General features: G+C 39.1%; 2 protein-coding genes across 3 annotated transcripts in view; both read right to left on the reverse strand.

Moving 5' to 3' along the window:
- The window catches only part of LOC108149975 (high affinity cGMP-specific 3',5'-cyclic phosphodiesterase 9A), a 42,354-nt gene extending 29,032 nt beyond the window's left edge, over positions 1-13,322 (reverse strand). Inside the window, exon 1 of the mRNA XM_017277895.2 lies at positions 10,793-13,322. Within this exon, the coding sequence (XP_017133384.1) occupies positions 10,793-12,821 (2,029 nt within the window). The 5' untranslated portion in view covers positions 12,822-13,322. The remainder of the gene's footprint in view (positions 1-10,792) is intronic.
- Positions 13,323-13,430: 108 nt separating this feature from the next.
- Positions 13,431-26,738, reverse strand: part of LOC108149976 (atypical kinase COQ8B, mitochondrial) — a 74,876-nt gene continuing 61,568 nt past the window's right edge. For both annotated transcript variants that reach the window (XR_005977860.1, XR_005977859.1), the window contains one exon: positions 13,431-13,495. The gene's annotated coding sequence lies outside the window, so the exon portion shown is untranslated. The remainder of the gene's footprint in view (positions 13,496-26,738) is intronic.

Consider the following 26,738-nt stretch of genomic DNA (forward strand, 5'->3'; position numbering starts at 1 on the left):
ATGTCAGTACCAATTTTGCTTAAAAAGAATGTTCATTATTTGATTTAGTTTTATTTTAAACTATTTATTTGAATATATTATTCACATCGAAATGGGGCAATGGAGGCTTTAAAAATAAACTGAAGTATTCGGCTTATAAATGAATAAAAACAATCGATTCATAAAATGTTTCGTTGACCTAAAAACCCTTTTTAAATTGTTAAATTTTTCACAGAATTAGCATCAAAATTAAAAGTTAATAATTTATAAATTTGATACATATTTGCATATTAACTAAAGAATCCCAGTCATTCACATTCATTGACGTAAAAACCCTATTTTAATTTATAATTGCTTCAAATTGTTCGCTGAATTTAAATAAATGTTAAGGTATATTTAGTTGAATTGATTAGATGCAGATTCTAAGAGCTTGATTCGAACTTAATGCAAATAAACGGATTAGGAGTCCCCAATGAAAAGGGTGACTTCGAATCGGGATGTGGGGACCCAATTTAATTGCTTTAACTGTCAGTAAATGAATTATTGGCGCTCTGCTGGGATGTCGGTTGTGCAGTCAAGTTTTGACAGCTGTCAAAATTTCGTGTTGCGCCAACGGGGGGAAAAACAATTATTTCATTAAATACTTTTTTGCTTGTTCTGTGTGTGCTTCCCCCAAATCCCCCAATTGTTTAGAATTCTCGCAGCGTGTCACAGGCGGAGAAAAGCCAAAAAAACAAAAATTGAGCGCAAATTTCGCCCATTACATCGGTTGAGACAAGGGAATATATACACATTTGTGGTATATTTCTTGTTGTGTCTGCTTGTCTCTCGTCATCTCTGCTCATCAAAGTCAATTTCCTTGTTGATTTTTGCTTATTTGCGCATCTAAATGGATTTTTATCGCAATGTTTTGCAATGTCCTTCCGGCAGCAATCAATACACATAAGGGGCGTGGCCCGGCCCTAATTTCGCCTGATTTTCGTTTGCGCATTATTATTATTATTTTTCCTGTTCGATTTCTACGTAATTTGTATGTGTAAAAGGGCAGATGATTGGTAAATCCTTCGCCGTCAGCAGTTAATAAAAACAAACTGGAGGTGTCGGAAAGGCCTCCAAAGCATCTTTTCGGCCAGGGTAACGGGCAAGGATAAAGTGGCCGGGATATTTTTGTCACAGAGAAACGTTGAAGATCCCGGCTTATGTGTTTGACTAAATGCTGGCATTATGGTGCTCATCTCATGTCATCAGGACTTATGAACTAATTTGTTGGCTCATAACAAAAATATGATCTATGGTATGTGCAAGACTTCGTCACAGTTGTTGGCCTTTTCAACTTTTTACCAGCTTGTTCTTTGAGTAACTTTTTCATTTAGAAATTAAATAGATTTTATATAACTGATTTGTAAGATATATTTTTCTGTTAAGTAGATGTAAAGAAAGTATATGGTTAAATGAACACTTCTTTTTTATTTCCTTTCATTTGTAAGCTTAACAAAAAGAATACATCTTTAATAATTCATAAATATATTTTATATTTGTAAAGACTTTAAAATATACCAACATTAACCCATCTCTGGATTAGCGATAGCTTGGCAACGAGAACATATGTTATCGATAAATTCGATGGGCTTACAATCATCTGCATATTGCTGCCGCCTTTCACCTTTCGCACTTTCTCCCAATTGTGTGTGAGTGTGTGTGTAAGTGCTTCTGTTTTCGTATGCACGGTAATTGGCAACGTATTGACTTGCCCCCAGGCAGTCGGAAAGGGGGCGTAAGGGAGTTCAGGGGGCGTGGCAGAGCAGTAGTAAATTAAAAAAAAAATACATAAGCCACGCGCCGAACGTTTGAATTTCGTTGGGTTTCCATTGCTTTCCTTGGCATTCCCGATTTTCACCGCTACCGGTGCAGAAAAATTGGAAAAAAAAAATAAAACACAATGCCGCAGAAAACACTCGCATACACAAACAAAAAACACACGTTTACATGGAAAATGCCGGCGGCGTAAATACGAGCCAAAAAAAATAAAATTTGATTTTTCATCGCCTCGCGCCTTTTTTTTTGTATTCGCTTTGTACTTTGCCCTCAACCGCAAAACGAATTTAAACTGGAGCTTGAATTTGTTAATTAATGTTGTATTAGAAAGACCAAGGCAGCAATTATTCATTAACTTAAATTAAATAAATGAAAGTAACTGAGAAGCTCAAAATATTTCGAATTCAAAAGGTAAAACACACTATAACTCTATAGCCTGATACATACAATACATATATGTTTTATTGTCTTGCCAGCTTTGGTGAGTTATTAGATATACTAATTGGGGCACTTTAATTATCTTTACTACTGCTTGCTTTGAATAGGGTCATCTATGCATCTAAATTAATCCTATTGAGCCCTATGGCTGCTTTTCATTCCGCTGTTACCTCCTCGATTTCGTTACCCTTTTTGCTCGCAGCTTGAATAATTGGCAAGGACTTCGTTGGACGAGATATCCAATGTGCTGGACCGAGCAGCTGTGAGTTTCGCACACCGGGGAAAAGGTGCAAAGGAAAGGTGAAAATGTGGAAAGCGGGAAAGTGGTAGCTCTGTATTTACCCAGAGCTTTTAATTAATATACTAAAACGATTTTATTGGCTGTGCGGGGAGCCAAAGGGTGTCCGCGAAATTTAAATTCAAGCCCGTTCGCAGAGCACCTGAAGCCGAGACCGCAAACAATTTTTTGCCGTTGACATCTTCAAAGTGTCTAACAGGATCTGCTTTTTGGGGGGCCTTTTGAGGGGAGGTGAAAACTTGAGGTTTACATTTTTTTTTTTTTTTGTTTTCTTCGACCTGGCATCCAGCTGTTTGACACAAAAAGGAAAAAGTATAAAAAACGGGGAAAACGAAAAAGCAAACTGGCAATTGGCAGCTGCTGCGAAAAGTTTTCAAAGCTGAAAGGAAATATGTTAATTTCCACCCCATATTTTGCTCTCTCTTTTTACCGATTCATAATCCTTTTGATTGATATCAATGAACGAGATTTTGTCAGCGACTTTTTTCCTTCCCATTTCGGTGGAAAATTAAGGTTGTGGAATTCTATAGATGTAAGTGCCAGGGTGTGGTGTTTTTTTAATTATTTACATTTACCTAGGCAACGGAAGCGAATTTCAACTTTTATTGCGGCTTTGCCTTCTTGCTTCAGCCCGGTTTGTCTGCTGTTTGTTTCTGGTTTGTTTTACCTTGATATTTTTGTATATTTTTTAACTTTTGTTGCATATTTTGAATTCCATTTTATTTGCAACAACCGGGTGGGTCCGCCGGTTGCCAGGACATCGCCAGAATGATAATTAAAATGTGCGACTGAAATGACCAGGAAAAGTATGCTCCGAATGCTCGGAAATTCCATGCTGACGACTGAAATATTTAGAGCCACTCCAAGTGGACTGATCTTATGACAGAGATGTAAAGTGCAGTAAAAGTTGGCATTTATCAACTGAAACGACATTCTATTGAAATTAATATTGTGCGGCAAAGAATGCGGGGAAAGCTTTATTTCAAGATAAGTAAATATTTTTCCGGAAACTCTTTTATCGGAATTTACTCGGAAATTTCAAAGCAAACTCAAGCGGAAAACATTCTGTTAAATTGAAAATCAAACGAACGTTATTATCTTAGTGCCATGAAAACAATATCGAATACACTTTATATTAATTTTAATAAATTCGTTTATTCTTTTTTAAGGCAGTTCTCACTACCTTTAAGGTTCGCTTATCCTAAGATCCTGTTGACTTTAAGTTGAAAAATGAGAAAACTTTTTCTGCTGCTTCATTTGGCCAACTCAAACATATCTGTATCTCTCTGTAGAACGTGACTACACGTCAAATGTTTTAGTCCAAACATCCACATACACACACGTGCATATATAGTTGCATTAAATTGGTATAAAATAAACAACACGTATAAATTACAGCACCAACAACAATACGTCATGTGTGTTTATGAATAAAACAAAAACCCAAGAAAAAAACAAAAAAAAAAACAAAAACGAAACGAAACGAAATGATAATAAATAAAATTTGTTGTATGAGCCCTGAGAAATGTGGCAGGTAAGAGAGAGAGACGGCACGAGCCACACTCCACATGACACGGCAATAAAAGAGGGAGACGGCCGAGGGTCGGAGCGAAAGAGAAGGGGCCAGGTGCGTGCATAACATAAATACTCACTTTACGCACATTACACGGCAGAAATATTAAAAATGACTGACATTTCGGGCGGTTCTTTGGATATGAATACACCCGTGAGTAAACTCACTTGCAACTCAGGTGGCAAAATCGAATGATTGCAAAAGGGTTCTCAAAGGACTCGTATTTAACAGGTCCCAATCTGGGGTTTCAAAGGGCCATCAACTTTGTTTCTAAGGAGTAGACAATTTTTTTTTAGATGTACAAAATCTGTACTTTTTCTTTTAAATTTTTTTGGTACGCAACCATTGTTTTAAAAAAAGAATAAAAATACTTGTTGTTCCCTATTTGCATTAACTCTTATTTTGTGAGTGAAATTAGCACTAAAATAACTTGAACGACAAAATGAAAGAAGAAGAGCATCCATGCACACACCTTGCAGAAATCAGCAGGTGCCGGATTTAATTCTCCTTGTGAAATGTCATTTGGAAAATTGGCATTATTATTTATCTAGCCAGCCTCGTCGGTCCCACATCCTGCAGTTGCAATTGTTGAGTCGAGAATTATGTCCTGGTGTGTATCTGTCTCAGTCCTTTTCCACCGGACTCCTTTTGTCCTTCGCTCACCTGACGGCGTTATCTTTTTGGCCCTTGGCTCCGGGTTTTGCTTTCCTTTCGGAACCCTTCTTTCACAAAAAGTTGTAAAAAAAAGTTTGCTCATTTTTCAGGAATAATTCAAGTTAAATGCCTGTTTATCAACAGTCAAACAATGAACAATTTTTTTTTATTTTTTTTGTAGGGGGCTACGAGACATTATAACTCGCTCTTTGCCATCCTAAAAAAGTTGATTTTTGTTTGGCAAGTTTAGAGCTTTGAGCATCAGCTCGCTCATATACCAATACTAACATAAAAACATATATATATATGTATATAAAAGTTATGCGTGTGTGTGTGTGCTCTAGTTTTTCCTTATTTTTCTCGCCTCCTTGCGGTCGCTGTTGTTGGTGTTGCTTTTTGTCGCAGCCGCCAAAATTCCCACGTTTGCCCTCTTAAGTATGCAACACTTTATTGCTCATTAAAATGATTGCTTAAACACGGATACGCACACACAGACATGGCTGTGTGTGTGTGAGTGAGCATTTGACACGCCCACACTGAAGTGGGTCAAAAAAACAACAAGAAACCCGAACAAGCCAAATTCAGTGATTTAACTTTTTGAGGTAGTCATTAAAAGTATAATTTGCATTTTAATAAAGGAATAGGGATACAATTTATATTATTATATCGTATATGTAGGTACAATTCTGATTCGTACTTTATTTTTGGTTTTATTTTTGTAAGGACAGATAAACACAATTTTAAAGCTCATTTTAAGCTATTTTTAATCAATATTGTTACCTTAGACCAGGATTTAAAAAGCTTTCGAAAGGCTTGGTGTAAACTTAATTTAAACTTTAAACTCTAATAGTGGTTTTATTTTTCTTTTTGAAAAATAATTCCAATTTGCATTTTTTTATACTTGGCTTAATAATAAAATAGCTTTTAATGGTATACTCAAATCAAAGACCTACTGATTGATTCACAATAAATATTCCCGATAAGCATTCATTTGTTTCCATTGCCTTTCAATCCCAAACGGATTAGTTTTATTGGATCTAATCAAGACAAAGCTCAATTGGAATCGAAACATGATTGATGGCACTTAAAAAGTCAATCGTAGGCTGAGAAATATTCCCCGCCCTAATATGATATTGTCTGTCATCAGCTGCCTGATTTACCATGTACTACCTATGGCCAATAATCTCGTCCGCCTGGTCTGTCAATCCGTCAGTACAGCCGCCAATTCGCCATCGCACATTCCAGGATGCGTTTGAATGTAAGGACGGAGGGAGAACGAGAAGGAGATGGAAGTAATGGAGGGGCTAATGCGCTTAATAGACAAGTCAGACGGAATTTCAATACAATTGGATGTTAACAGATTTAATTTTATTCATTTTTTTTTGTTTACATACAACTCATTGAATACCTATTGATAAAGATTTTCTATAAAACGCGACAACAAAATCGGTTTGTATACATATAGTTTTTGGGAGTCCCACTATTCAATAATATGGATATCTTAGTCACTAAATTACCTATTTTTAGTAATAACTACTTTCTAGAATTTAATACACACAAGAGATTGGATATCATAGTATTACCACAATTCCAAATTAATTTTAGTTATTAAATTAGTAATTAATCGGAGCTTATATAGATAGAATATCATTTAAAAATCATTAACGATTAACATTACCTTAAACATCTTACTTAAGAGTTTTTATTTAAACTTAGCTTTAGTGAGTACCAAAAGAGTTATTATTGTAAAAACCGTTTAATATTTAAATATTAAAAACGTTTTAATGATTTTTCTTAACTTGCAAGTTGTCGTTTTTAAAAGATTACAAGGTATTTAACTTTAAAATAAAATTAAAATTTTTATACTTAATATATTTGCTTAATAATGTTTGCATTTCAAAGTGGATTTTAAAGTTGCTACCAACTTAAAAATTTGCTTTCAAAACCCTTACGACATTGGCAGTTTCGTGCTGAAAAGTTGTCACCTTGCGTGCACTTTAATTTGGCAATAACTACACCTCACCAGTTCCGCCGACCAAGTTTTCCAACCATTGGAACTTGCCACTTGGCGACAAGCGAGTTATTATAATAAATGGGGCAAGAAAAAGTTTCGGGCACCGCAAAATTTGCTCTAGTCTGCACAGAAATTTCAATTAGGAGCCGACCTCGTCTCATTAGCATCGAGGATATATAGAGCGCATATAGAAAATGCAGCGACACGTGCAGCGAGATGAAATAGTGATGAATTAAATTCTACCTTTTGTCGGGGGAAATACATTTCACTTTCTGGCACTCGAGAAGAGCCTTCGCCTGCCACTGATGAAATGGAAAACCTTCGGCATTCAAAAACTGTCATTTCGAAATGTCAAGTGATGACGGGTTTGCGAATGATGATGATGATGCAGCTCGTTCATCGACTGGCAGGACATCGTCCACGTCCACCCAACAGCTGGCCGAATTTTGATTTGATTTCTGACTTGTAAACCCATTGCCCATCTGCAGGACATCTTCAGGACATTTCTGGCGTCTTCTGGCAAGTCGTGTCCTTGGCGAGTCAATCGTTTTGATTTGGAAAACACTTTATCACTTAATGTTCATTTGTGGCAATTTGTTCGTTATACACCAGTTTATCTACACACCGTTATGGCTGCACTGGCAAAAAAACGAAGTGGAATTATGTTGTGAATACATTTTCACATTACCAGCTCTGACGATTTACTATTTCTATTTTACAACACTCCAAGTAATATCTGTATATATTAATTTCATTTTATGTATTATTTTTTTATTTATTATTTAAAAAAATCTGTGCATTTTTATTTATTGTTAAAATTTTGCATTACTTAAAAAAAAAAATGTACAAACATCTAACAGTTTTCGAATTATGTAAGGTAAATATTTTCATATTTCCAGCTCTACCGTTTTACTTTGTCTATTTTAAACGTCGTATTTCCCAAATAGTATTTGTATTTACAACCTTTAAACTAGGATTTTATTAAAAGCTTTTGGTTAAAAAGAAGCTTAAATATTTTTCTTCCCGTGCACACGTGTCCAGCTTTTCCCGCTCATGTACGCAGAAATTTGTCTGCCGCCCTTGGCTTTGTGGCTTCGACTGTGGCCCGTCTCTTGTTAAGTGAAACAATTGAATTGTTAACTGAACAATAAAGTATTTTATTATTATTAGATTTTTGCTGCCTGCCAAGCAATCCCATTGCCATTTGCCTTTTGTCACATCTCGCTTGCGGTTCCTGGCATGTTCTGATTTTTCGACTCGCCCGCTTTCCCATTTCCCCCAACTTTCCCTTAGCCAAAGTCTTAAGTGCCTTTCGAGTCTGATATGGCTGATATGGCTCTTGGTCGCTTGGCTTTTTCGGCGACTGTCTCGAGTAGATTTCAGACATATTTCCCGACCCCTGTTATATGTCATTTGTATTATGTTCGGCGCTTTTTCCTCATTCCCGCCCCGCCTTGCCTTTTCTTTTTGGCCTTCTGCCTTTCACTTTCTTGGCGGCGGTCTTCTCCAGTTCCTGGTTCCCCTTTGTTGGCTTTTGATTCAGTATTGCCAAAGCCATTTAGGTTTTTGAATTTATGACCATTTTGCGTTTTGTGGCTCCTTCTCAAATGCTCGGGCAATTTATGATTCCTGGCCTTTTGGCACACCCTCTACTCAGTGTCCCGATGCTTTTGATTTACGATCCGCAAATATAGGACGCCGAATGGAAAGACCAGAAACGGAAGAGGAAAAGGCAAGGTAGCCGGGCGGCCAGACAATGTTGGCACCCAAAAATCAAAGTCCGGCTATTTGTCTCCTTGTGACAGTGTTGGTCACGCACGACGGGCAACAAATAGTGTTGCGAATGGCAAACAAATTAAATGGAACAAATTCATAATGTTTGATTCGAAAAGCTAAAGGCAGTTGGGTAAAATCAATTTGCTTGTATAATTTACATTTTACAAAGTTGATCAGAATTAACAGTATTTAAGTTAATCAATGAATAATGTCAGTGTTGTAAAGGAAAGTATCAAACAGTGCTCAGAGTGGAAAACCCAACGCATTGTGTATCCGCCATTATAAAACCAATTGCATTAAAGACTTTCACAAACATTAAAGTACATTATTAGTTTTACCAACCAAATAAGTAAAGAAGATTTCGGAATAGACATGACGCACACAAGCGTGCACTCGGCAACTCGAAAGATTAAAGGAAAATCAGCAGTTAAATATTTTTCGTTGGGAGTTGGGAGGGTGGAAAAATCCTAGCAACCAATTGAACGGAAGGCAATCAACAGGCGCCGAAAAGTGGGGTAAACATTGCGGCGGGCCGGCAACAATTGAATTGAAATTTTTAAAATGCGATAGTGTGGAAAATGCCAGAAAGCAGCCGTCAAACACACACATACACACTCGCTCTTGGAGTGGAGAAAACCTTCTTATATGCTAACTGCAAGGACGAATGGGACGAACAGAGGAAAAGCGGGGAAAAATAAAATGCAGGGAAACACCAGAACAAAAATGCAAGCAAAACTTGGTGTCGATACAAAGACAACTTTTAATGCCATTCAACAAAGTTCTGATAGTTTTTTGTGCACTCGAAAAATATTATTTTTTATTAAACTTGGAAATTTCGCGAAAAAGCAAGAATTGTGGATTTATGTATTACTTTTAAGAACTTTTTAACATAAAAAAATATGTATGTCTTTTTCCATTTATATTCGAGTCTGATTTTATTTATTAAACTTCTGGAACCTGACATTATGTTATTTTGTTTCAGTGGAAAACTCGGTCGCCGCATTTGTTGTCTTTTATTCTTTTATTGTCCTTTGCAGGACACACGGTACACATAAAGGGCGGATTGCCGTGAAAGGCCACAGGCAATCGAGACACCGTGGAAAGTACTGAAAGTCAGTCGAAAGTAGAAACTTTTGATGAGCTCGAGAAGTGCCAAGCAGGATCTGCGTCCTTGCAATGATATTTAGGTCACGTCTTCGCCCTGTGCATAGCCCTACGCTTTAGGTGGCAATGTCCTCTTGTATGTGGCAAATCTATACATAAAATTTAGTGCAGTAAAAACCAATCAAATTATAATCCAGCTGCAGGTCATAAGTTATTCATTTACACTGTACATATGCAACATTCATGCTGGTAAATGTAAAATGTGGAAAAGCATAAATGGTGAAGGCTTCCTGCCATTGAATTAAATATTTCAAAACGCCAGACCGGCCGCTTTCCACCCGCATACCACACACACACCCACACACTTTTCCGGTTGGAAAAGCCAATGCCCTAACCCTTCGTGCAGTCGTGGCATTTGTGCACCGTTTTGAAATGATTTTTCCATTCCATTGTAGTTGCATTTGAATTTGCCCATTTGATTCCAACCCATTGTTGCATTTGCTCATGCCTCATTTGAGGCGATTACACACAGCAACAAAAAGAAAGAGGAGAAAGAGAGGGAGAGGGAGAAAGTGGTGAAAGCAGAAAGCGGAAATGGGTGAAAGTGCGGGGTTGGGTTGCGAGGCCAAAGCAATTGACCATTTGCGCCATTTGTTAGCGCGGAATTGGGCCATCAATTATGTTGGTAAAATAACTGATGGAAAGGTATCCCTGGCAGTCTTCAGGGAATGCTCGACAACAAAATAAAACGAAATTTTATTGAGTAAGTTACCAGCGAATTTGTTTTGCCAATTATAAGGTTTAGCTACAAATTTAAAAATCTTATAGAAATTAGGGAAATATTTTATAAAATTACAGTGCCCACCATATCTTGATCAAAAAAGTTAATAGTTTTATATGACATATTTTAGCTAGTCCAAAATTTATTCCTTCTAGGATTTGAGAAAAATTTATCTTAGTTTTTACAAAAAATTTCAACATGAAAATAATCCTTTGTTTTTAGAACGATTTTTTTAATTCAATAAGAATTTTTTCCTATTTTATATTTTGCTGCAATCAATTTAAGAAAAATTTGTATATACGAACATAGATATAATAAAATATATATTTTAAAAGCATTTTGATAATGTGATCTACTCACATAGCCAGTTCATGCGCTCCGTGTACTCGACCTTGCGCTTGAGGTCCTTGACCAAGGCGCGAAAGTCGTCGTCGTTGAAGTGGCACTGGATGATCGTGTTGTTCAGCTGCAGGATGCTGTACTCGTTGTTGCCGTTGTTCCCATTATTCCCGTTACCATTACCGTTCCCGTTGCCATTCCCATTACCGTTCCCGTTGCCATTATTCGAGGCGATGGTGGCCATGGCATCCCTGGCCCCATTCAGCGCATTCGACTCGATGTCGGTGGCACTGGCCCGCATTTTGTTGCCGCCCCCGATGCCGGTGGGCAACAAACTGGCGGCCACATCGCCGTCCACATTGCTGCAGGACTTGCTCAGTATGATGGTGGCCCGATTGGCAATGGAATTGGCCGCCAGCAAGTGTTCGCCGGCGGCGCCACAGCTGCCGCGATGGAAGGGCATCGTCTTGCCGCAATTGTTGTTCTTTAGCGTGATGCAGTGCAGCTGATTCTGGAGGGCGGCCTGTACCGCTGAGCAATCGCTGGCCCGCCGGCGCCTCGGATTGTTATCGCTGCCATCGGCGGCGACAGCGGCGGCGGCGGTGGTCAGCAAGGTGGGTTGCAAGTGGGTGCTGGTGTTGCCGCTCGATGTTGCTGGTTGCTCCATGCTGACCACTGCTGTTGTTGCCGCTGCAGTGGCCACAGTTGCAGTTGCAGTTGCTGGATTCGACATGTTGTTGTTGTTCTGTATGCTGTTGCAATTGTTATTGTTATTGTTATTGGTGATCCTCTGCTGCTGCTGTTGCTGCTGCTGTTGCTGCTGATGATGATGATGATGGTGCCTGATCACAGTCAGATTGCTGCGATGATCCTGCTCCTCGTAGAACTGGATGAGCAGCTCTTCGAGCAGATTGATGTTGTTGGAGCAAAAGGATTGCGAGGCGGAGGCCGAAACGGAAACGGAACCGGATCGGGAAACGGTGGTGGCGCCGCTAATGGTGGAGCTGCTCGACGACTTTCGGCGCACAGTGTCCGTGGTGGTGGTCACAGCAATGGCCGGCGGTGGCTCCTCCTCAATGTCTGTTTCACCGGGCTGTTCCTGCTCCTGATCGGGATCCTGTTCCTGCTGATCCTGCTGCTCCTGCTGATCCTCCTCCAGCTCACTGCTGCGACTCCGACTGCTGACCACCTCTAGACTGATGCTGCTGCTGTTGCCGCAGGCACAATCGATGGCCGCCAGGTGTGGGCCAGCAATTGCCGCTGTTGCCGCGGCCAACACAATCGCCCGCTGGTGCTCCTTGCCGGGATCGAAGATCGAGTGCCGCAGCAGGATCTCCTGCAGTTGGCGCCGCTGTCGCCGGGCACTGTACGGATTTACCAGACGAAAATCGCCGTAGTATCTGGACAGGCAGCGCACTCGCGATGCAATGTAGCCGATCTTACGCAGCAATCGCACGTCCGCCTGTTGCAACTGCAGTTGCAATTGTTGCTGTTGCTGCTGTTGCTGCTGTTGCTGCTGCTGCTGATGTTGCTGTAGTTGCTGCTGGTTATTGGTGCTGCGCTGCAGCAAGGCTGCATTGCCGTAACTGCTGCTGCTGGCGCCACTGGGCGAGGTTACCTCCTGGATCTCAATGTATGCGCACTCGGCACTATCCTCGCTCTCCACCGGACTGCTGTCCTCGATGTCGCTGTTCGTCGTTGTTGTAGTCGTCGCTAGTGTTGCGAGTGTGGCAAGTGTTGCTGCTGTTGCTGTTGCCGCTGTGGTCGCCGTGCCGCTGGCTATAACCGTCGTGCTTGTGGTCGTCGCATTGGCATGGATATCGCTCTCGGTGATGGTGGTGGTTATAATTGTGAGCGTTTCGAGCGTTTCCTCGTCGCTGCTGCTAGTTGTTGTTGTTGTTGCTGTCGTAGATGTTGCTGCCACTTCAGTTGCTGCTGCTTCTGCTGTTGCTGCTGCTGCTGCTGCAGTTGCTGCTGTTGATGTTGCTGCTGCTGCACTGCTGCTGCCGCGTCGACTGCTACTGCTGCTGCAGCCACTGTCCTGGTACATTTATAAGCAACCCTTGCTAACCGGTTTTTCGACACTGTTTTGGCTGTTGCTGCTGCACTGGCCAGCAATTTTCCCGGCTTTTCTTTTAATTTTCTCCTGCTGTCTTAATTGTTACTGCCTGCTATTACTTTTATATTTCTCTTCCCTATTCGTATTTGATTTGCTGCATAAATTAATTTAGCCAGCAAGTGAGTGAGTGGATGAGTGAGTGAGTGAGTTGAGGGGGGCGAAATTTTTACGTATTTTTACGAGGCTGGCGCCGTTTTTATGACCGTTGTTTCCTTTTGTTACTTGCAATTTGTTTTTGATGTTTATGCCACGCCAGCAAAGTTATGCAAATTTTCGCCGCTCCCCCGGCGCCCTATATATCGCGTATACGTATCGCGCATACGCTCCGTATGCCGGCACCTCAAACTCAATTCAAATCAATTCAGTGGAAAAGTTGCCGCCACGCGCATTTTTTTGGGCATGTCAACCGATTCGCTTTTCTTTTTCTTTTTTTTTTTTTTTTTTTTTGCTATTTTCGCCTCCGTTCGCCGTTCTCAGTTCTGTTGTCATTTGCGTTTTACATTTTATTATGTTTTAATTTGTATTATTCAGCCGTTTTTCCTGCCGTTCTGCGCTTTTCCACTTTCCTCGGGGCGTCCTCACTTCCGTTTCCGTGCTGGCAAAATCTGCAAGGAAAACAATAAGGGTAGGTCTATGAGTTTCCAGTCGAAATTATGCCAACGAACACCTCTAATGGGCCGTATGAAAAGTGTTTCCTATGACAAGGCAAAAAAACTGAGGTACTTATTTCAAATAAATGGGGGAAATGGCTGTATTAATTACCATTGGCATTGGGTGCCACATGCAAGTCATTTTCCATACGAGCTTTATTAAAATAAGACGATCCCTTCGCTTGATAAAATAAATTGTTTGTATTATGGTTACACCCAAAAATAAACTGAAAGATTAGTTCTAATAAGTGTGACATGAAAATAAATGAATATAAACCTTATACCAAAAGGTCTAAAACTGTAGTCTGAGGCCTTATTTTTAAGCCACAATAGTTTAAAATACATGCAACAATAGTACTAACAAACTTTTTGATTAGAAAACTTTTAAATTTTCTTAAGCAAAGATTTATTATTTTCTGTGTAAACTGATGTTTAATAAACACCTAATGCGCTTATATTTTTCCCACAATTGTTTTTGAAAAAATTCTAGTTCTTAATTAAAAATACATTTTAAATTCGAAGCCAGCTCAAAGAAATAATCAAATGGCAATAAATGCCATTCAAGGTATTTTTCGAAACCCTTCAAAGCTGATTGCATCAATAAACTTTAATTTAGATAACCCACATAACTTGAGCATTATTGTGCCTGCAATTTGCACTGATTGAATACACGTACCCTTATAAACTTTGAAAATCGTCAAGGATCTGGTGCTTGGAACTGGTTTAATTAATACAAAATCAATCAGGCGAGTGGCCAAGGAAAAAGCAAGAAAGAAAATACAAGGACCAACAAACAAACAAATGGATAAATAGGAAAACAGCAGAAGCAGCAGCTGCACCAGCAGCCACACAACAATGTAAATATTTTATGAAATATTTTTACAACTTGCTCGGCACTCTACGTTCTGTTTTGTTTTGACAATCGATTGCAGTTTGCACCTAGTGTGTGCTAAAATTGAGTAGTGAAGAGTGTTGCGGGCTGGTGCTGGGTGGTGCTGCGTGGAGCAGGGTGGTGCAAGGCGATAATCGGGTGGCCACTCAACAATCCCAATAAGCTGACGTGCTCGACCGCAGAGACAAAGGCGTTGCCCACTGGCGGTCAACCTAGCGAACCACTGCTGGGTGGTTTAGTGGGTGGTTTAGTTGGTGGCATTGCGGGTGGCCAACTGGTGGGTAGCAGATGGGGTGGCACATGGTAAGCAGCGGGCAATTGCACAAAGCAACGGCAGGCGGTCGGTCGGTGAGCAACAGGAATGGCAGCAACATCACCAACTGCGACCGACGTTGACAATGACGGCAAATGTCAAACAGACTTTTCCACCAGCCACCAACCCATTCGAACCACCCCCTCGAATCACCACTCACAACTCCCCAATCACCCGTCAAACCACCCACATAGCAACCCATTAAGTGCACCGCCATCTCGCTCCTTCTGTTCATCTGTTCATCTGTTCATCTGTCAATCAGTTTATCTGTCTCCTTTGTTTGTCCGGCAGCAACTCGTGTGCAACTTCCACAATGCGCCACCGAGACAAAGGACTGCAACATGGCAATGGCATTGTCGGGATCGGCATCGGCATCGGGATCGGTATAAAGATGTCCTGTGCTTCGGTGGTTGGGTGGTTGGGCGGCAGGAGGGCAGGAGGGCAGAAAGAAAGACCCGTCATAAAAATGTTGCATATTCTCAAGGGTAAGGCTTTCGAATCGAAGAGATTCCGCAAATTTTCGCCTTTCAAGTTATTTTGCAAACATAATTATACAAAATAATACTTATTATTTAATAGTTATATTATATGTAGAGACAACTTCAACAAAATATGGCATTCCAAATGACGATCATTATTTGTAAGGAATTTAAAACAAGAAGCACGATTTGAATTTTTATATTTAGCAAGACTTTATTCATTGTGATTGAGACTGCTTTCAGAGTATTTGGGTTGCCAAAGTTAGCTTCCGTTCTCGTTGCAATATAATTCTGGCTTTTAAAGGTCCCTAAGATATATAAAGCATGAATTATATAAAATTACTTTACAGAATTTACTACTTCAAAGCATTAATTGAACATCTTTTATTGCCTGAAGCAGCCCTTTTAAATTCTTAATTTCCATTTTTAACTGCCCGAGGCTGGCGTGTTAAATTCTTTATTTTCACTTGTACATTTGCTAGTTTCACACTGCAGTCCGTTTCCTTGAAAGGATCTGCGACACACATACACACACACACACACACACACACACCAACACACCCATCGAAATGGATTTTTCCAAATTCCGAACGCATTGCGAACAGCTAACGTGGCGTATCCGTTCGTGCGTTTTTGGTATGCTGACGATTCCGGCACGACAGGAAGTGGAAATGGCGAAATGGGGATGGTGGGCAGTGGGTGGTGTGTGGAGAAAAGGGGGATGGCAATGAGGTATTTTCAAGAGACCAAGAAAACGTCGAAAACGCTTCAAAAGATTCAACTTTGTTGTATCTAATTATGGGCAATTTGATTAGGGCTCATAAACAAACAAGGCCACACACCCATCCCTCACCCACACCCTCGCACACACAGAAACGTCACCCACAGATACGGCACAAACACTTGGGCAAAAACCTTCCTCACACACAAGCACACAGACAAGTGTCAATATGGAGCCGCAGGTGGCGCAATTGCCGTCGCTGTCATGGCTGACAAAACGCAAACGCAAACAAAAACCGCCGCGGCCTTGTCCCAAAACCCTCGCCAAAATCAACCCACACCCCAAGCCCCTCCCACCATAACCACCAGCCACCCAAACCAGCCCAACACCACCTCAAAATACCAAAAAGCAGACCTATTCGAAGCGGACCAAGACAGCCACCAACTGTTGAATGGTGGCAGCAGTTCCTGGCCGCCCTTCGCTGTATTTCATTTACTTACAGCAACAGCAAGTGGAGTAAAATAAATGTAATACAGCGAATCATTGGAAAAATTCAAAAAATAAGAAAATAAGAAAGCATAACTGACAGTTAAGCAAGCATAAAAAGACCATTCCATCAATTTACATTAAAAAATCCAAGTAAATGATATTTTAAATTTAAACCCATTGTATTTATTTTTTGTTTGTTTTTGTGTTTCCCTTTAAATTGTTTCTTTCTAAACCAAAAGCAAATAAATCAACACGAAACGCTTAAAACACAGAAACCATCATATAGATATTTGTATTAATTAATTGCAAATTGACAAAATGCAGCCATAAATAAATTAATTAACTCAAATAATTCAAAAGCTGCTTGACAACTCGTGTTGACTGTTTGTGTTTATGGCCGAAAATTAATTAATTGTTATGGATTATTGGGTGAAGGGCCTTCTGGCTGTCGCGTACACTTGGCACAATGGCGCGTTGTAAAATAAATAGAATCAAAATGTGCTGCCACCGTTGCCGACAAATTGCGAGCACATGTCCCTGGCCATGTCCTGCTGCCTGTGCTGCTCTCGCTCCCTTAAATGCATCAAATTGTGCAGCCTACTTTCAGGCCTTCACCCGCTTTTCCGGCGTCCTCGTTTCACTCCTTTTTCAAACCCTTTTCATACCCTTTTCACCCACTTTTCATGCCCGTTTCCCCTTGATCCCCAAAAGCAACAATACAGAGAAGGAAATAAAAATGGTGCAACAACGACAGCGACACACATTTTGCGGTTGATATGAATATCGATTCGACCCGTTAACTGTGCCAGCTTGCTGCCCCCTGTGTCCACCCTCCCAGCCCCCCTTTTGCCAAAACCCTACACACCCACCCACCCACTTTAAGCCGGGTATGTAAACTAGAACTTTGTATAAATTTATGTGCACAACAATGTTTATGTTGTTGAATAAACGAGCAGTTTTGCATGCGGCGAACGTCAGGACCACTTGTTTCCCTCTCGCTCACTCACAATCCTTCCTCCCCTCCTTGTCTCTCCATTTGTGCATGTGTGTGTGTGTGTGTGTCCGTGTGTCTGTGTAATGGCAGGATGCAACATGAAAATGGCGTGTGGCCAGCAACGTTTTATTTGCTCGTTCCTCGGGTCCTTTTCTCTACTCTCCCTTTCTCGCTCTGACTCCATTTGGTCATACTTCCTTTCCTTGTGTGTGTTTGTTTGGGCTGCACTTTAAATAGAAATATGCCACACACACACTCACACACACAGACACACTCACATGGGCAGTGAAAACATTCAATTTCAGTACGGAAATCGCTTAACAGCACTAAATAATGGGCCAATATCTGGGCCTCTGGCCCACACACCGCCAATTTTCCCTCGTCATTCCTTTGTTTTCATAGTTCTGCAAACATAATTAAACTCATTCAACATTTACCATTTCGCACACATAAGATTCGCTTGTGAAGTTTAACTGTCCAATCCTGTCACGACACTTACGTGGGACACAAATCGTGAAATTTTGTACACAAAAAATTTATTAAAAACGGAAGCAAACTTCGGCAAGTCGAAGTCATTTTTTTTTCAGTTATTTTTTCGATTATTCCTATGGGAGCTATATACTATAGTCGCTCGATCCGGCTGGTTCTGACTAATTATTTTTGAATCTATTTCTTATGTCTTAGGAATTATAAAAATATAAAATATCTCAATATAAGTCTTGACTTTGCACTTGTCTAAGTTTTTCAAAGCTTTAAATACTAAATTCCAAAAAAAAAAAATGTAAACAAAAGGCTTTAAAATTTTGTAGGTGGAATGAGGGGGGTTTTTTGAAGCCCCTCTGCAAAGTAACACAATTCGAACATAAATTTTGGCATCACAACAGCAACAGGGAACAGCAAGCTGTTGGATGGTCGACGACCAACATCCAGACGTAATGTCTGATCCTTTGATTTAATGGAGCCTTCCCACACACACACACACTCACACACACTCCCACACTCACACTCGTGAATAAGGAGATAGATGGAGTCACATACTTATGAGCGTTCAATCAAACTAAGCGCAAACAAGCCTAGAGACATGAGACAGGACGAAAGGACGAACGAGCGGAAAACCAAGTCAACGAAGCGTACGAAAATAAACACAAGCGTGGAAAGTCTGTAGGGCTGCAAGGGGGTGAGAGCGAGACCAGAACATTGAGAGTGAGAGAGAAGGCACGAGGTGTTCGGTTATGGCCGCCAGGACACCTAACACACATACACCCATGCACACACTCACACGCAGAGAGAACTTACTTAAGCGAGTGATTTTCAGATTTTCCGCTTGTTCCCGTGTGTGTGTGTGTGTGTGTGTGCGTGTGAGTGTCCCCAAGTGCCTTGGTGTGCGTATGGGGCCATTGTGATTTTAATTTTCATGGCCCGTCAACGTAACGATGCAAAGGACACTAACACATCCTCTGATCGTGCATCTAAGCAATTACAAACAAATTGCCAAACAAATAAGTGGTGCAAAATTGAAGTTTGCTCATCGAACTTTATTACAAAAACGACCTCTATTTTCTGCTTAATCTGTACAAATAATGGTCGTTTTAAATACTTGGCTTTGTTAATTTAAACAATATCAACCCAATTTTGTACAGTTTAGCTTAATTTTATTTATTTTTTTTTTTTTGTCTTTTCAGTTTTTAAATTATATAAATAACTCATAATATTTAAAATGAACCAGGATTTCGGATACTTTTTATTAAGCTAATTAAAAAGGTTTCTGTGTTTTTGTAGACATTTTATTTTTACACACTGTATTAAAATAAACTTGGCTGGGCTACATTTTGCTTTTGAAGCAAACTGATCCTAAGATAAAAGTTTGGTTTACGAATTGGAATGTTTTACTCGTATTCCTATTTAGGACATGTTTTTGTGTGAGTGAGTGGCTTGTGTGTGTTGGTTACCTTGGTTTTAGTTGGGAATCATTCATCATGCCCGGACAACATAGTTGTAAATAATGTTACCCACAAGGATTCCTCTCGGCGATTATTATGGCGATAAATCAAAGGCAACCTTCTCCGCTTTCGCCCCACCTTTCTCTCAACTTTCTTCAAATTCCCCTTTCCTCTCTTCTCATTTGTTTGTTCTTTCCCCATCAGTTTCTGTGACAATATTCCTCACCTATGGCCACGCGATTTGTTGTTTTTGTGCGGCAAAAGCAGTCCGTTGCTTTGAATATGCAAATTACTCTGCTTCAGCTTTTGCGGGCGAAATGACTGAATGACCGAATGGCTAACTGAAATACTGAAGAATTGGCGTCAGGACGATTGTCGGCCAAAATGATGCCATGTGCAAATTCCTCTGTGGGCGAATCTATAAATAAGTTTAGTCAGTGGCGTACTTGAAAATTTGTCTTTGGGGTTAGGTGTGTTTTTTTCAAAATTTTAAAGGCGACACAAAACTGTGATTTTAAATATCTTAATTAAAGTATTTTTAATAACATTGCTATGTTGGATATTTTCATTTTTCCGATAGAGGCTAAAAAAGATTCCTTTGCGTACGCCTCTGAGCTTGGCAAACAACAAGAACGCATTGGAAAACTTTAATCTACATCCGACACCAATATGGAAATGAGGGGTCGTCTACGTGGGCGAGAAATCTACATATGTACACAGATAAAATAAAACTCATTCTGAAAACTAATCAAATTCCAGACAAATAGTCTTCTTTTCTCGTTTCCGATTTTGTAATATATGTAAACATATTTAAAACAACAAGCAGTGCCATTTCTCAAAAGTTGATGAGCCTAATAGATATATATTTATGAATCTATTTTCCACGCCACTTTGGCTATTTACTTTAAATTTTGCTAATGATAAGCAATCTAAGGCTAGATATTTTGTAAATTATTATCAAAAGATAAATATCGTTTGAATTTTAAGGAAACAAATTTTGTATTTTTGTATTCAACATATTACTTGTTACCTCTTTAATTATTGTAACTAATTTGCTGCGAAATTCCCTCCACATTCGGTTTAAGATCTCTTTCCTTAAACCCAAACAACACTACTACATACTTCTTGCTCATTTAATATTGAATGCATTTGTAACTAATTCAAGTAAATCTTCTCGCAAATTTTCAATTAAATAAAAGCAGTATTAATCAAAAGGTCCCCGGGGGAAGGAAAAAAAGGTGGGATTGGAAAGACAGATGGCCGGAGATGACAGGTAAGCAGTTTGCGTTTGTTTGTGTGTGGGCACACACGTGTGCAAATAACAATAATCAGGACACGCACACACACTCACACACGGCGTCAACGGACAAAACAAATGAAGATAACTGCGAGTCAAATGAAATGTCAAAGAGGAGAGAAAAAATAACAAAACGACACAAAAGAGAGGGGAAACGAAAGGAACTGCAAAGAGTGGACTAAAATGGGGGAAAAAACCAAATAACAGCATAACAGAGCAGCCAGAAAATAAAGACAATATTTGTCAAGCACGCTTACACACACACACACACACTCATACACTCACAAGCCGGAAGTGAGTGCGACATACTAAAAAAGAAAGAATGGACACGGAAATGGACCCCAGACCAGGACCGAAACCCGATCCTGAGCACAGGACCTGCAGAACCGTCAACAATTACGAATCTTTAAAGATGCAGATGATTGTGCACTGAGCGAACAAATAAAGTTTGCAAAAACTTAAAATAGTACGTGGTAAAATTGTTAACTAGAAGTTAACAGAGATAAAGAACATAAGTTTTAAATAAGTACATCAAATGTTCATGGGAATAACAAATATAAGTATCCAAATAATACTAAACTTACTAAATTTAACCGCTTTGTCTTGTTTTGAAAACTAGGAAAAGCCATTAGCGATTTTATGCATTTGCCAAATAAGAAAATAACTAAGTATTCTTTATATTTTCTATTAATTAATTCCCAAAAAAATTAGATAAATAACGATTGGATTGTGAAATCTATCTGAATTTGCTTAACAATCTGTTTCTAAAACAAAGTTCTTCCGAACTGGAAGTTAAAAATTTCTCCAGTGCTGAATAACGCAATGGATCGAATCAAACAAAGCCAGAAATTGAGAAAAGGCAAGTGGAAATGGGGGGAAAGCGAGGCTGCGGGTGGGGTTAAAAACATATTTGCCAAGGCCGTTGGTCGGACGTAGTAACCGCCGAGCAAACAGTCGTCCTAATCAAAAGTCACAAACACAGGCAAACACAGGATTCTGATGAGTAGCGGGGGGAAGGGGGTTCAAACACACAGAAACACAGACGCTCAGACAAACAGACACAGGCGCACACAACGTCTTGGCCAGAAAGCAAGTCAAGTCAACAAAAAGCAAACTATTTGTTTGCCAGCCTGCGTGTGCTTGTGTGCTTTTCGGCCACCCACACATTTTCCGCCCAATTATTCCTGTCAGCCAATTTGACAGTTAGCAGTTACAACATAGTTACAGCCATCCACACTCACACACACATACACATAGCACACATAAGCCAGAGCAAGTGCGTGTGTGTTTATAAGTGAAATTGCTGGCAATTTAAATTATTGTTTAGGCCATAATACAAGGCATTGTAATGGCATCGGATCGAATGACCAGGCCAAGATACATGACCCTCCATCGATTTCATTGCCCCCCGAAGACAATGGCCATATTGTTAATATCGGGCCCAAATCGATAACACCTCAAAGACCAATTATGAATCCCTATACAACTGCACCTATAATCTCTGACCACGGATTCAACACATGCTTAAGTTAAGCCATCAGAAATCCTTTTTGAATTTCGCCAGAGTGATTTTGGGTGAAAATACGATTATTGGTATATATATTTTAAATACATCTTCCTATAATGTAAATAGGCATTAAAAAAGAACAAGAGGATATACTTCAGCCTTTTGATATTAATACTACTATACGATTTAAAATAATTGGGTATATGCAAGTTATAGGATATTAATAACAAAACAAGCTTTTTTCCCCTTAAAAAAATGACATAATTTCGATGTATTTCTTCGAATGAAACTTGAGAGGGAAAAAACTTCGTAATAAATATGAATCTTGAAGAGCATTTTTGATTATGCAACAGTGGGTCACGCGCAAAAAAAACCAAAAATGAATTTCCATTGAAATCGTTCAGGTGTAAAAAGAACAAATTTGTTATTTTATGTGAGGCGGGCACAAACAAAGGACGAAAAAGCAGCACCAGCAGCAGCAGCAGTAATGATTCATTCAAAAGAGATTGAAATGAAGGAGGATGGACGAAAAAATGTGTGGGCTGTGTGGAGTACATGGCAATAAATAATATTTTTTGTATCAATTTGTCGGGCGGAGGTGGGCGGAAACTTCCTCCAGACAAAGCACCCACATACAGACGCATAGAGAGCACACAAGATACACAGGACATACAGGACACATGCAGTTGACAGTTAATGGTCTAATGAAATGTCTTTGGGTTATCGCAGCTGTTTACCTGGCTGACCGAATCAGGGCTTTCAGCCACGTTAAGCTGCCAGGTAAGTCCCTAACAATGTCCTTGCTATATGTCCTTTACCCCCCGGACTTCCCCCTCCCCACACCACCTTTCACCGCATTTCCACCCAGAAACCTCTGCAGTTTGTGCATCGCAATTAATTGCCATGTGCGTGTATGCGTGTTCAGGCACTGTGAAAAATGTCACAAAATATGTAGAAAATTAAGTTTTCTTTCGAAATAAAAACTCTCAATAGCATACCAAAGAAGTAATTTGAAACTAGAGAGATACACAGCTATACTATAACACAAACATATATCTGCCTACAAGAATTGAATTTTTCCGTGTAAGTCTTAATAGATTTCGTTAGAAAATCTACATGAAATTTATTTAGCATACTCCTTTTAATTTTTAAGAAGTTAAACTTAAACTTGCTTATAAATTTACTTAAATTTGGGCATCTTTTGATTATACAAACAAATTTCTTAGCTATTTAATTTCATAAGAAATTAGAATCAGTAATTTTTTGAAACAAACCATTATCTTTTTACCATGTAGATTTGATAGGACGTTTATTATTTATTAAACTCCTCTAAATTTTACCTTAAGTGTATCCAGGCATTTCGAAATCTTTTGATTATGCAATTAAACAACAAAAATCCAAAATTTGATAGAGCCAACTTTACCGAAATTTAATAAAACTTCTACAAGTCAACAAGTTGGTATAAAGATAAAGGAAAAGTTTGTTTCAAAGTTGACGTACTCATGTAATTAAACAAATTTAACTACTAAGATTTTTGATGCAGCAACGAAGATGATGGCATTAAGATGGCCTTTCGCTCCGTGTCCTTTTGTGGAACTTTGCGGGTGACTGAGTGTCGGACTTCACGACAAACACACACACAAACACACACATCTATATATAGAACGAAATCCATGTCGGGCACACTCCGTAGGACTATTTACAACTACAACTGCATAAAGTGACAGCTGCAGTTGCAGCAGGACATCGGAACTCAAATTGTGGCCCTGGCAGATGATAACCGGCAATTGCGGTGGATAACTGGGATAATCGCACCGCCTGCACGGAATGCCGGATGAGGACGAAATCCTGCGCTAGATCAATATGTCCTTGCATTAAATTTAAGCACTCACGACGACATTTCCAATTAAAATGCTTCATGGCTTCTCGCTCGACGCTGTTTGTTTAATCTTTCCATTTATATGTATAAAATATTATATTTGATAAGAGAGAATATACAACAACAAAAAAATGGCAAAGGAAAATCAATATCAATATCAATATGCCAGCCACTTCCAGGCAAAAATGCAAAAATGGTGAATTGGCGAATTTCTCGAATATATATTTGCACACTTCACAAAATGGGGAAAGCCAATTAAACCGGCCAAGAGCGGCGCCGAAGACAAGAACAAATTTACATAACTGATTAAAAACTTTCACCCATTTTCCGCCCCGGTGAAAGGTAAAAGCGAAGTGAGAAAGTCAAAGTGTGAACACAAATCCAATGCCCCAACTTTAAGCACTTCGGCACAAGGGACTTACTCAAACTGAAATTCAATTATTAATTAAACTTTTCATTGAATTTCCCTGGCTTCTCCTGGCCGGTCTTTCTAGCCATTGTTCAATCTATCAATCTAAGCCCTAAGAAAACTAAACTGGCTTATTATTTATTTGATTATAATCTAAGATCCTGCCACGGAGAAAAGTTTTTCTTTACAGTCAATTATATATTTAAAAAGAGATTAAACTTTAAGCTTTCGGTTTGGAATTTGTTCAATGATGTTACAGGTAAGAGCCACCTTTTATCATCAGTAAAAATGTACTGAGGAGCAAATTGTCTTTTCTAGATTGATTTCGAAAAAAACCTCTCGATTTGTTTACCATTGTGCTATCCATTCAATTTTCCATAATTTCAATCAAGTCATCATTGCTGAACTTTAGCGCTTAAAAGTCAGAGGCTATGGAAGAAATGTATTACGCTTTAGCTTATTAAAAATCAAATTCACCGGCAGTGAGTGAATTGACCGTTGATTGAGAGCTCCGAAGGATGTTCGGATGAAAACCCCTTGGCTGGCAGCTAGGCAAAATGCAATAAAATCGATTAATGCCATGAGCATAGCGGCTCGGAAATCAAAATATACCGCACCATCGACCAACATCGTCATCGCAGGGCAACTTCCGGCCTGTCTCCTCCTTGTGTAATCCAAAACCAAATCCCCGCTAAAAAATGCATTGTTCGCTATTAACGGAAGCAATCGGAGGCGGACTGTGAGAACTGGGCGTACCTATATAGCATTATATAGCAGCCCAAGGCTGCAAACCACTAAGCCCGCTTCCTCAGCGACGGGAGCCAACTAAAATGGCGGATTAATTTAAAGTATGGCCAAGAAAGGTCGGGTTACAAATGGCAGCATTTAAGCCAAATTCAGTTCAAAATTTATCTCGCAGCACAGGTACGCTTCGAATAGTTTCCACGTTGGCAAAATCCAAGTTCCACAAAAAATTGCCATTTAATCTGTCTTTTGAATTGAGTTTTGGTCTTACACAAAAAAACGTTTTTTAGTAAGACCTTAAAAGAACAAATAATTATTACAATTTGAAATCAGTTAAGATTTAACTATTTCAAGTTTTCTCGACGTTGTTCTTAGAAGTATTTTTGCTTTAAATTTATGATATTATTATAATATAATTATTAATTTATAAAATTAATCATAAATTTTCGATTATTAGTACAATATAAGACCACTTCTTAAATAACAAACAGCTAAAATAAAAGGAGAATTGAAATAGGAGAAAAATCCCTTGTATTGATATGTTAACTAAGGTAACAATTTTTATATTATATACTACTTTAATGCCACGTATTCTGTAATTCCTTTCAAGAGAAACATTAAATCTGATTTAATTCGAAAAAGAGCATAATAGCAAGAATATATATTTATAGCTCATCCAGGAGAAGTGGAAAGTCTCCATTGTCCGAAACTAAACTGTGTTGTCGGTATCTGAAATCTGTGGTAAATCGATAGGGAGATTAAATGTCTCCATGCCGCCCAAGCACTTGACGGATTCATTGCCCGCTCGTGTCAGCCACTTGTACTTGTCCTTGTGCTCGTAGTCCTAGCACTAGTCGTACTTGTCCTGTCGCCAGCAAGGATTACAGAGGGGGAGGGAGAGAGAGAGACAGTTGGAGAAGGGTGCGAGGGGGAGGGTGAGCGAAGGAGTCTATGACTCAATCCTGCCGTCGACGGCTGTGGTGAAGTTTAAACAGAAAGCAGTTAAAATCACTAAGCAATGTGGCGAGAAAGCACTGAGTAATAATTTGGGAGGTTTCGAAACCTAAAAATGCTAAGTTTAGTTTATAAAAAATCAAGATTTTAAAATATATATATTAAAAATAATATATTTTTTGATACTGTATCAATTTTACAAATGTATAAAGACACATGCATAGTTTCAATACTATATGTAACAGTTCAGATTTAAATTTGACCATTTTTTTTTACAATTAGTTCAAAATCTTAAAAAATATAGGTATACTAAAATAATTAGTTAAGATATTACAAATTTATAGTTAATGAAATAGTTTCAATACTGTGTAGCTCAGATCTATTTGTAACAATTTTTTGCAATTATAGTAGCTCAATAAATGCTTTTAAGGAATAACAAAAATTCCTATAAACGAAGTTTAAGAATCATTCAAATCCAATTTTTGAATATGGAACAGTATTTGAACACTGCCAGTCTAGGATATTTGAAACGCCAGAAATCTCCCAGTTTCCTCATTTTTAAACAAGTTTTTCTCACCGT

The sequence above is a fragment of the Drosophila elegans genome, unplaced genomic scaffold (assembly GCF_018152505.1).
Source record: "Drosophila elegans isolate 14027-0461.03 unplaced genomic scaffold, ASM1815250v1 contig_149, whole genome shotgun sequence".
Taxonomy (NCBI): domain Eukaryota; kingdom Metazoa; phylum Arthropoda; class Insecta; order Diptera; family Drosophilidae; genus Drosophila; species Drosophila elegans.